Source organism: Mesocricetus auratus, unplaced genomic scaffold (assembly GCF_017639785.1).
Source record: "Mesocricetus auratus isolate SY011 unplaced genomic scaffold, BCM_Maur_2.0 Super-Scaffold_4256, whole genome shotgun sequence".
Classification (NCBI taxonomy): Eukaryota; Metazoa; Chordata; class Mammalia; order Rodentia; family Cricetidae; genus Mesocricetus; species Mesocricetus auratus.
Genome location: NW_024429182.1, coordinates 83,450,960 through 83,462,608, shown reverse-complemented (window position 1 = coordinate 83,462,608; position 11,649 = coordinate 83,450,960). Strand labels below are relative to the sequence as shown.

Below are 11,649 nucleotides of genomic sequence, written 5' to 3'. Positions count from 1 at the left end.
TAGGTTTTCCCCAGATTCTTCTCAGAATTGACTCAACCGGTCCTAATGAGTAAATAAAAGTAATCTTCTCTCTGTGGCCCTACTACATAATAAAACACAAAGCAGAAAGTGGCATTTAGCAGTGAAAACAGAATCTACATATGCTGCCTTGGAAACCAAATGGTTTCAGCTTGGTGATGTTAGGGCAAATGGAACAAGGCAGAGTTGAGGAGGGCGAGTAGGTATATTCTGCTCACATATCACACCAAAGAATGCTGTGACCACCACTGGACTGTCCCCCTGGACAACCACTGTGTACATCACCCTTGAATAACAGCCACGTTGGCACTGTTGATAAGACAGGCATGCATTTACAACACCTTAAATTCCATTTTCAAGGAGGAGCACACTGGGTAATCAGATGAGGTAATAAAACACACTGACCTGGATCTGTTGCTGCAGGAGATTAATCTTGTGCTGCTGCTGGAGAAGTTGTTGCTGTTGTCTTGCGATCTATCGGAAATAAAGTTCCATTAGGTTAAAACGAAATGCTTGCACCTTTGCCATTACTTCTCCCCTGCTACTGCCTGAATGCTTTACTGCACCAAAGACTCTCTGGATGGAGGCAGTGGGGCCATAGAGGAAAAACAGAATCAGAGTCAGTTGGGTACCTCTACTTTATCCAGAAGTGCAAACTAAAGTCTTGTGCTCTCAGCTAGAGCACGCTCCTCATTCTGCACTGACTGACTGGAAACCACGGGACTTTGCATCCTTGCAGAATAAAACAGGAAAACCCTGTCACATTTGTGCAAAGAGGTTAGTCTGGCTGCGAAAAGTAAAATCTGCAAGCAAAGGGTTTCCTAATGTGCCACAGATCTAGTTCTGTCATCTGGCCCTGGCACACTTACAAATATTATCAGAGAGACATGAAAATATAGTAAACAGCGAAAAGTCTGCAGCTTTTGGATGACACTCTCTGATCTACAAAGCAAGCGTTTTTATGACAGTGATGCACTTGTTCCATAGCATAGGACTGCATACAGGTGTTATAGTACCTTTCTTTGCACAGCAATCAAACTCAGCATTTTATGAAGTTATCTGGTATATTGAAGGAAATACTAGCCATGAAATCCAGACCCTACAAGAGACCACATTTACCCCTTATAAGGCAAAAGAAGGTGGAGCTTGCTGCCTAACTAACCACGAGTCAGAGTTCAGCTGTTCCCTGTCTGCCTGCACACTGCCCACCCTCACAGCTGACCATAGCCTTGGGCTCTAAAACGGTTTAGGTTTCTTTCAGTGTATGCACTGTGAAACAAAGAGACATGGAGAGCCCAAGAGCACCCAGGAGGACTAAATTCCGCACAGCTTTGTGATTAAGAGTCTCTCCTTCTACCTATTTCCTGGATTCTAGAATGAGCTATGTTGGGAGTGAAAAGGAGCATGATGACTCCATCTTCCACCTGTATACATCTTAAGTCTTCCTGTCACCTCCCTTCACCTAGTACCTGGGAGATACCCAATCATGTCTTCCAGGGTATGACAACACAGTGGGAGACTTCCTGATACTGTTCCATGGTTTCTGGTGACAAGTGGCTCATATTGGAAGTGTAATGCTGGGGCCTCTAAGTGACTCCAGTTTAAGAACTGGGATTGCTCTTTCCCAGAGCTTACAGTCCACACAGAAACAGGATTTAATCAGGTTACCATGGCCTGCTCTGCTCATTGCCACTCAAATCAGAAATGAACCACTCACTTTGCAGGTCTAGGTGTGGACACTGTAACCTCTGAATATTTATTTCCTCTTAGCAAACTGGAGAAACACCACCAAGCATCGAGTATTGATGGTCCCTCGTAAATGATAAAGTACTAGCTAGAAATGCATTGGAAACACCACAGCGCAATTACCATCATCCACTCTACACACATGGCTTTGACACAGTGAAGTATGGTACATAAGCACCATGTGGCTCAAACTCTGAATTTTATTTGCCAATCGGTTGAGCTACATGCTCGCTTCATTGAGCATGACAACCTAGTTTTAAGTGTCATTTAATTTTCATTTTGAAATATAATTACAAAGTGTTCACTGTAAGATATCACTCGTCTGCAAATGTGTCAAGATTAATTTGTGCTAGCTTATTCACAAGTGTCAATAGTTAATTACTGTGTCATCTCTGGATGGCTAAATGACATTCTAACTTCTGATTTTTTACAGTGTTCCTTTATGTTATTTTCCATTAGGGGCTGAGTCCATATTCCTACATGTGGGCAAATACTCAAGCATATAAAATACCAGACGTCACAACTCATTAAAATCAACAGAGCATATACTACTCTATATATCCCTGTAAAATACATTTAACTGAAAAGATAATTCCAGTAATAATGTCAGATTTCTAAAAACTGCACATTAATTTGGGTCGGTCTGATCTAGAGCGTGAGAGACTATACTATAGGATCATTGTTATACTAATGCACTCTGGGAGACAAGAAAATCATTTGTAAAAGTGGTTCATTTTCTAAAAGACATACATTTACACTCTGATATTTTTTTCTTCCTTCTCATTTCTGAGTCAATCAAGTCTAGTCCTTTGAGGAGCCATGCACTAATTTGCTTTCGATGACTCCGTTGCACTCTAGAAAGTGACTATAATGCACCATCCAAACCAATACAACCTTCACATGGATGAAGGGCAGAATATTAATAATTGTTTTGGAAAGTAAGCATAAGTCAGGCAGGACTGCTTGGGGGGGAATGAGATGAACTAAGGGGTTCTCACTTTAAAGTCAGAGTTAAAAAAAATCACAGAGACAATGTGCTGAAAAGTCCCAAAGTTTTTCTAGAAGATAATCCCTTCCTTTCTAGAGAGGAATGTAAGGCCTGGAGAGAACCTACTGACAGCACTAGAATTAGCTGACTATACCTAAGTAATTCAAAGCACACCTTCCAAAATCCATGCCTGTCAGCAGTCCCACTCTAGCTAGGAAACATTTCTTTGACCTCTGTTTTCTTAAAGACTGGATTTCTAGAAGTCTCCTCTTTCCTTCTTTGTTCTTCCTTTCTTTCTTTTCCTTTTCCTCTTTTGAATTTTCCTGATTTTATTTTCTGAAGAAAGTCTACAGCAAATAGACCAATCAGTATGATTGCTCGCTGAGTTTGGCGCCCACCCCACCACATCTCCAGTTCCCTGGCTCCTTTTGCAAGCCTCACCTGTTCTTGTTGTTGGCGAGCAAGGTCCATTTGCTGCCGCTGTTTCTCGATCTGGGAGGCTGCCAGCTTTTTCTGTTCATCGTGTGCTGCCAGGAGCTGCTCTCGCAAGCTGATCAGCTGGGTAATCATGGTGGAGAGTTGCCGTTCCTTCTCTGCTAGGCTCTCAGGTGTACCTAAAATGGAAATGAGAAGAAATCTCACAAGCTTGAGGAATGTCTGAAGGAATCAAAGAAAGAAGGGCAGAATTTAGAAAGAAAATCTCCCAGGCAAGGGTCTGGGACAGTGACTATTAGCCACTGTGAGTGCATGAGTGCTATGATGTAGTTAGTGCTTTTCATGGCCCAGAACCATATAGCTACCTAGAATCCTCTGAAACCAAAACCAACCAGAACAATCTACCCATCTACTCCTCATGAAATGTCCATCCTTTTAGCAAACCAAGAAGCTAAGGTTCTATAGGTACCTAATGGTGGCTGTGTGAGGGAGAAATAGTTTCTTCAGAGGTGTAGCTATGAATAAGAAGCCTGTATATGGCCCTTTACCAAGTAAACTCTAGTTTACTTACTAGTTAAATTCATTGGGTTACCAGAAAATAATCAAACAAAACAAGTTAAAAACAACAACAACAAAAGACAAGAAAGTACATGGGGTAAGAGGAACTAGTTGAGAAGAGGAAGGACATCAACAGGAGTGGAAGGGGACAACAGTGCAGTGAGAGGTGAGTGTCATCAGAATGCACTATATATGTGTATGAAAATGTAACAGCCACGCTATTATGTAAATCTAATATGTGCTAATAAAAACTTTCAAAAAAAACAAAGTTCTATGGTTATGACCAAAGTTCAGAAACTTTTAGTATTTTGATATTCTATAACTCCTCTTTCCTCGATGACTCTATCAATAGCAAGGATAGGGTGGGTGCTTACTAAACACAGACCAAGGAGTTTCCTAATCATTGTCCTCAAAGGCTTTCTATTGTCAAAGGTCTGTCTGACTTTCAGAGGTAAGAGGACACTCTTTTGGCAATAGAACACGTTTTTCCCAAGAGAATAAAAACTGCTTTAGGTAAGAAAGATTTGAGGTTTTTGCTGTTTGGTTTGGTTTTCGGCTAGGGATCAAGTTAAGGTTTCCACGATAGTCCTCAAAGGCAACAATGTTGCTTGGGGGACCCATGCCCTTTTGCCATTTGTAACTCTTCAAAGGAAGAAAATAGGCTCAGAGGCTGGAAGGTTATGCATAAGGATGTGCAGTTTAATGAACGCAAAGATGCTGAGCACTTACGGTATGCGTTAATGGCACTGCACAGTCTTTTATGGACAAATTGCACAGCTCTCCTAAGTAAAGGGGACAGAATCCTTTTGTGAATCTAAATTAGAGCATTTTACCGCAGCGTAAGACAAGGATTGCAGCCACTGCATTGGAGCCTCACTGGTTTCATTATAAAGAAGAGATCTATGCTTTGAAAGCTTTTCAGGAAGATGCCAGCAGCTGTCAAAGGGTATGAAGAGTGCTGATTTTTGTGAATGTGGAAGGGTAGAATTCCAGCTCTGTGAATCCTTACCCATGCCTGCTAAGAAAGCACCAGAACAACCCAAGAAGCTAAAAACATCTTAATTATGTGTATCCTTATTTTCTGAGTGCCCCCTTAGGAAAAAAAGGTGTCTTCAGAGGATACTGGCTAGCATTTGTTGGCATGTGATTCCTTCAGGGTAAGACAGATGTCTGCAGAAGACCAACCAGTTAGAAACATCTTTATATTTTAATACCAATTCATATCCTTTAAAAAAGACTTCCCTGTGTCCCTGAAAGAATGACTGATCTGAAAGAGTATAATCAAAATTAAAAGACAAGAGTGAAGTACAAGAAAGTAGAAACACTGATTATGGAAATATGCAGCGAATCAAGAATGGCTTTTGGAAAGCATTAAAGAAGAAAAACAGATCTTTGTTTCATCAGTAGGATTTTAGGTTTGGTTTAAAAAAAGAAGTTCTAGAAATATTAAATCAAAAACCTATAAATGTAGGTTGCCAAAGGAGATCAGAAAGTATCTCTAAAAGCACAAAAGTATCCAGTTATATTTCATTATTGTGTGTAGGATTGAGAAGATACACTAAAACTAAGAAACTCATTTATTTACTGATTTCATTCTTTTTTAATTCAGTAAATAGCTTTTGGATGAGAATAACGTGCCAGGTACTATATCAAATAATCACTGTATGAATGTAAATTACTACTGACAAATTGCAAGCAAATCAACTATTTTAAGGGAGGTTGGCCCAAGTTTGGAGCCAAGTCCAAGGAAGGAACCCTAGAGAAAAGAAAGAACAAGAAGAACATGAATTAGCTAGGGAATAAGTGGGACCTTTTGACAAAAGAACATTCTAGAAAATATGAAATGTTGTCACAGCAAGGAAACTACAGCTAAGGGAATGGTTGTGAGTAATCAATAGTTTCCCAGAAGGACAAAACCAATATAGGCTCAGGCTCTGCTGGGGGTATATGGGCTTTGGTGTGTTTCAGAGATTAAACAAAGGTGATTGAAAATGAACAAGGAAAATAAAAGAAATCAGGGTACCAGATGAGACTAAAGAGAAAGGAAAATGTCACTCCATTCAGTCCATGTAGATCTCATTTGATGAGTTTTCTGTCCATTTTGAGAACAATGCAACATAACTAACATTTTAAGAAGCTCTGGCTGTGATGTTTAGAATAGGCTGCAAATTCTGAGATCAATGGAGAGTGTGCATGCTTTATTGCCTATGCTTTGTGTCCTATTCTTAATACACTAATTTTCTTGTTATTCTTGATGATATGAGGTGAGTTAAGAGACTTGCTGAAGACTGGGACAGCTAGCTGTCCTACCACTGTTCTTGGTTAATAAAGCACACAAGTTGAATTTATGTTTATATTTCTCAGTGAAGATGAAATTTCCTTCCTCCATTTTTAAAGTCTTTCAACAATCTTTCACTGTTTTCTCTTTCTCTTCTACTTGATAAACAGAGAAGCTGAGGATAATATGTAAATGATAGCTTCTTGTTCAAGGTGAGGGCCAACAGTGCTATCTATAAATGCTTAGGTGACTCCATTATGAAGACCTAGGTTTAAAGAATAATACCATTTAGCTGAATCATTTTTACAGAGTATGAAGACAGTGAAACAGATTGCAAATGTTAAGCATGACCTAAAAACTCTTTCATTGGAGTTAGCCAGGTGTTTAAGGAAAATAAAACAAGGAGACAGCGGTATTTGTAATTTAAGGATTTAGGTACTCATATAATACCATTTTTCCTTAAACTTAAGTAAAATTTATCCAATAGATTGAAAGATGATAAATAATTAATAGATGATTGATATAAGTGATAGAAAAGGTAGATTATGGACAGATATATAGATGACAGACAGATAACAGATGATTTATAGACAGATGTAGAAGATGGTAGATAACAAATGATACATAGCTAGATAGATATAGATGACAGGTGATAGATAGCTAGATGATAAATGACAACTAAATAGATATAAATTATATGTGATAGGTGATAGCTAGATGGCAAATAGAACATAGACAGTAGATGTCTATTTATAGCTTTAAGCCACAACAAATGGCACTGCATGAAATGCAGCAGCATAGCATATCTAAAATTCCTTTAGAATGAGAAATCCTTTATATAGTCATGTGGCTAGTTCTTGAGTTCAGATGAGGGAATAATGCATTCAAACAATACACTAGCTTATGTTCTCTAAATGCACAGGTGTGGGTAGTAGGAGTAACTTTTCTGTTCCATACCCATTGTATAAGTTTGGCACAATTAATTTAGAGATCAGTATTTTAACCTATACTAATTGATCTGTTTTAATTGATGAAGTGTTTACCTTCCCTGCTGTAATAAAAATAATATCAAGTGTGAATCATAGTGATGAAGCCAACCTGAGAACACAGTTATTTCATTCCCAAACTTTTTCAGAGAAACTAGAATAGCCAAAGTGGCTGTGAAAGAAGCAGCAGCCATGAGGGGATGTGGGACTCCCATATACAGTCAGGGCATGTTAAGGAAAACAAAGGGTTTTAAGATGCTTCTTCAATTAACTTAAGAATAAGTGGGAAATCTTATCCTAAATCATGTTTTGATATTTGACAAAATTAACTTGGATAGATAAATGATAAATGATACATAAATGATAGAAAGATAGGCAGACAGATAGATCGGAGCCTAAGGATGCACTAGAGCCAGCAGAGGTCATGGACAGCCTAACACCATCTGTTTCACATCTTTAGACTATCTTAAAATGACTCTCTCAAACGCATTGCCAGAAAACAGTCTCTTCTGCCTCCCACACAAAGCCAGAGGTAGTTTCATCAACCACAAAAAGGGAGGCAGCAAAAAAGCTTCTGCACACAGCTTTTCTCCAAGTCAGTGCGCCTGCTTTTATTGTATGTCACACACGGAGTACGGATGACACTCCTCCATAAACTATATCTATTCTCCAACTGCACAGACAAAGCTGCAAGCTGCAGGATGGTTTTCCCTTTCTTTTTTTCTTTCTTCCCTTTTTTCTTCCATGGGGTCATCTTTATCCCCAAACCACATCTGTCTTGAGTTTCTCTCAGATTAGTAAGGTGGATCAGTACTCCCTAGGGCCTGCTCCAGCTGAAGTATTTTAATTTGACTAAACACCTGATTTATTTTATCTCTCCGATGAGAAAGGCAGTTTGTCTTAATAGAGCCTGTCAGCCCACAGCCCCATTCACAGCAATTTACAGGCAGCCGGGGACGCGGTGAGAGAAGAGTGCTGCGATTCTGTATTTTACCCTCCTCTGGAAAGCACCTAAAAGCAGCTATTCACTGCTACTGCATGTGGTATTTTAGAACTGAATTAGCTTTTTATTCAAGTAACTACACTTGTTGTGAATAGCTTATCTGTAAAATTGCTACATTCACTACTGATTTTATTAACCTTTGGCTCTATCACAAAATGGTCTTCAGTTAGGAAAGACCTTTAAAATTGACACATTTTTTTTTCTGAGGGGCCTTTATTCCAGTGACTTCAGATTTACTGAATTTGATCCATTGAATTCTTTACCAGTTGTAGTTAAAATTGTGAGTCTCAATAGGAAGTCAATAGTGTGTAAATAAGGAAACACTTTTCAAAATGTAAATATGGTGGCAATTTCTCTCGTCAAAAGTTTTCAAATACTATCTTTTATTATAACAGTTTCAGAATCAGCCCTCTAGCCTTTTTTGGTCTGAATCTGGAGAACCTAGAAAAGTTAAGTAAAATGGGTGATTTATTTTTTTAACTTTTACAAGCCTGTCTTCAGGCTCAACACTAAAGAAAAAGAAAAATGTAAAATATATAAAAATTTACATGAAATAGATACCTTCTTGGTATAAAACAAAAGATTAAAATGGATATCAAAAGTCATATTTAAGATTAATTTGAAAGTCTCCCCCATACATACACATCAGTTCATAAAAGTTAGCACCATAATCTGCCAGCTAATTTTGCCCATATGAAGCTCATATAATTACAATTGGTGGCACTAGAAAAATACTGGGCACCGGAAGTAGTATAAGGAGGGCTCCACTCTGTATGTGGGCTTGCCTCACTTCTTTTCAAATAATCCTATGCCTGCAGCTTCTAGAGCATGGGATGGAGATACTTAAAGAGAAGGGAGAGGGAAGGCAGAGGGAAGAAGAGAGAAAATGTGGGGAAAAGGTCAAAGGGGTGGGAGGAGGGAGGAAAACAGGGAGAGAAAAAAACAGAGAACAGCTAAATAAAATTCTGTGCACTTCCCTGTCTGCTTTTTATTTGTAATGAAATGAGGGGCTGTGTTGTAAAATTCACTAAGCCAAATAAAACCAACAGCAAACAGCAGTATGAAGGCATGTCCAAGGGGCTTCAACATGAAACAGCACCTAACCAGCCTGCTTCATTGGATCTCTGTACGAGTAACTTTAACAGACTTGTTAGAATGTCACAACGAAATTACAAGAATCTGCAGCTAAAATTGCCCATGCTCGGACTGATGGAGAGGGCGGGCAGAAACACTGGTGTGGGGTTCCAATGAGGATAGACTTTTCCACATCAGTCCTGGAAAGATTAAAGCACTTAACAGTAATTCCAAAGTGACATCAATCCAGGATCTCAGTCAACAATCCAGAAAGATTTTAAAGTAAGTTGAAAAGAAAAGCTTTTACGAATCAATTTCCCGGTCAGGTCTAATTGTTTTTAGATGGACATTGTTTGAGAAGAAAGCTAGAAATACAATGCCAATCATAAAAGAAAGGCACATTTGATCTTTCCTGCCCTCAGATAACCTGGTCAAACTGCTGCTTCTCCCACGGTAGCCCTGCACACATCAGATGGGCTGTGATGTTGCCACTTCACAAGACCAGTACATCATTTAGCCCTGGCCTTTTTTGATGGAATCTTCTTTTAAATGTCACAAAATAGGGCATCAAAAAGTCAACAAAAAATAAGCAGGGTGAGCTGAGGAGATCCACAAAACACCATAAGGTTCCTCGATAAAAGTTACATTGTGGTGACTGCCTGAGAAAGGAACCTCTGTCCCAGGGTACCAGCAGATAATTGAGTCCTGAATCCAGCAGCAATTTTAAAAGCTTTCTACTCTAAGGGGCCCAGTGCATCATAAAGATAAAGGATTTCAGAAGAAAAAAAAAACCACAAAGCCCTCTATTATCTTATCAGGCTTTGGTTACAACAGCTGAACCAATAGGACCAAATCCTGAATGACTTTTTTCAAAACAGCAGAACACTGGAATTGCTTTGTTTTCTCCTCAGTCGGCTATTGTCATGGCTCACATATGCTCCCATCCCCTCCTCAGTAAATAAAAAGTTTAATAAATGCAGCTGTTGTGCTCTTAGGAATGACTTCAGGAGGGCCACGCAGGAAACTGGCCTCATGGACTGAGACAGGGGCTTTTTTTTTCTAAATATATGAGAATTCCCCTTTCAAAATGTAAAGAAATCTCACCAAAAATATCTTTGAAATCTGCTAAACAAGAGACAAGGAGACCCGGTCCTCCTAAATGAAGACCGGTCTCCTGTCTATGCCAGGCACACTCACCTCTCCTTAGCTTCCCTTCTTCCTGGCTATAAAAGGAAGTGTGTTTCCTGGATCGACTGAGGTCTATTCATGTTGCAGATCCTAACTGAGCAAGAACAATCCATGGAACTCTGCCATCTGGGCTCCCAACCTCACAGCTGGGCATCAACCCATTGTGCTTTATTATCCAATCATTTGGGAGTCCGGAAATGAAGGCATCCTGACACATCTCATCTTCAGCAGGAGATAGGCTGCCATGATGGTACTGCTAGGTGTTTGTGATGGACAGTAATGGCTATGTCTCCATAACAAACACATAAAAATAATAACTTCACCTTTCTGAAACATGAAGTCTCTGCTCCTTTATGGAGAGGAACAATGACATATTTTGTTTCAATCACCAAGTTTTGCAGACTTGGCTTCATTGAACAGTCTATCATATCTAGAGGCTGGGAAGGGAGGAGTAAGAAGTTCCTGTCAGAAAGAGAGAACTGATGGGCAAAGGAGTTAGATATGAGCTGGTTTAACCCACAGAAACAGTTGACCTAACAAGGGGGAGCTCTTGGACCCCAGATTGATGGCTGTTTGGAAAGCATGGGACTGACCCAGATCCCCGAAGGTGGGTGTCAGTAAGGAGGCTTAGGTAATCTGTGGGGCGTTGGATAGTATTCATCCCTGGCATACAAATAGACTTTGAGTGCCCATGTCACAATATGGGATGCTCTCTCATCTGGGACTCTTGAGGGAGGGCCTAGGCCCTACCCTGGATGAAATGACAGTTACTGAATATCCACCATGGAGGGCCTCACCCTCCCTGGGGATTGGAGTGTAGATTGGGTAGGGGTCTGGAAGACCTGGTGGGGAGGGGGGTAGGGGAGGCAGAGGGAGCTGGGATTGACATGTTAAACAAGCTTGTTTCTAACTTAAATAATAAAAAAAGAACTTTGTCTAACATTGTTTATATGTTACATTACTAAGTCTGCACCCTAAACGCAGCATAGCTGTGTTCAGTTCACAGATGAACAACTAGACTATAGCTAGATGAATAGCTAAGTAATTTGACCAACTCACAAAGCAATTGACTGGATCTGAATCTTTTCATTCTAATCCATGAATGTCCCTCAGCTCAGGCTGAGAATATAATCAAGGAATATGCAAAAGTGAGAAACAATGATGTGAGGGACCTATTAGGCATTTTTAGTGTCAGGTAAGTGTTAGAAATAGACAACTAATGTGTTTTATTTTTTATCTTTTTAAAGATTATTTTAATTACCTACATGTGTTTGTATGTGCATGAGTACAAATGACCCCCTGCCCGAGGCTCTGAAGCTAGAGTTACCAGCAGTTGTGAGCCTCCCAACATAGATGCTAGGAAATAAACTTCTGT

General features: G+C 39.6%; 1 protein-coding gene across 14 annotated transcripts in view; it reads right to left on the bottom strand.

Moving 5' to 3' along the window:
- The window catches only part of Sox6 (SRY-box transcription factor 6), a 540,675-nt gene that overhangs the window by 176,938 nt on the left and 352,088 nt on the right, over positions 1-11,649 (bottom strand). For all 14 annotated transcript variants that reach the window (XM_040755979.1, XM_040755976.1, XM_040755989.1 and 11 more), the window contains 2 exons: positions 3,194-3,366; positions 424-492 (listed from right to left, as the gene is read on the bottom strand). In XM_040755979.1, the coding sequence (XP_040611913.1) occupies positions 424-492; positions 3,194-3,366 (242 nt within the window). The remainder of the gene's footprint in view (positions 1-423; positions 493-3,193; positions 3,367-11,649) is intronic.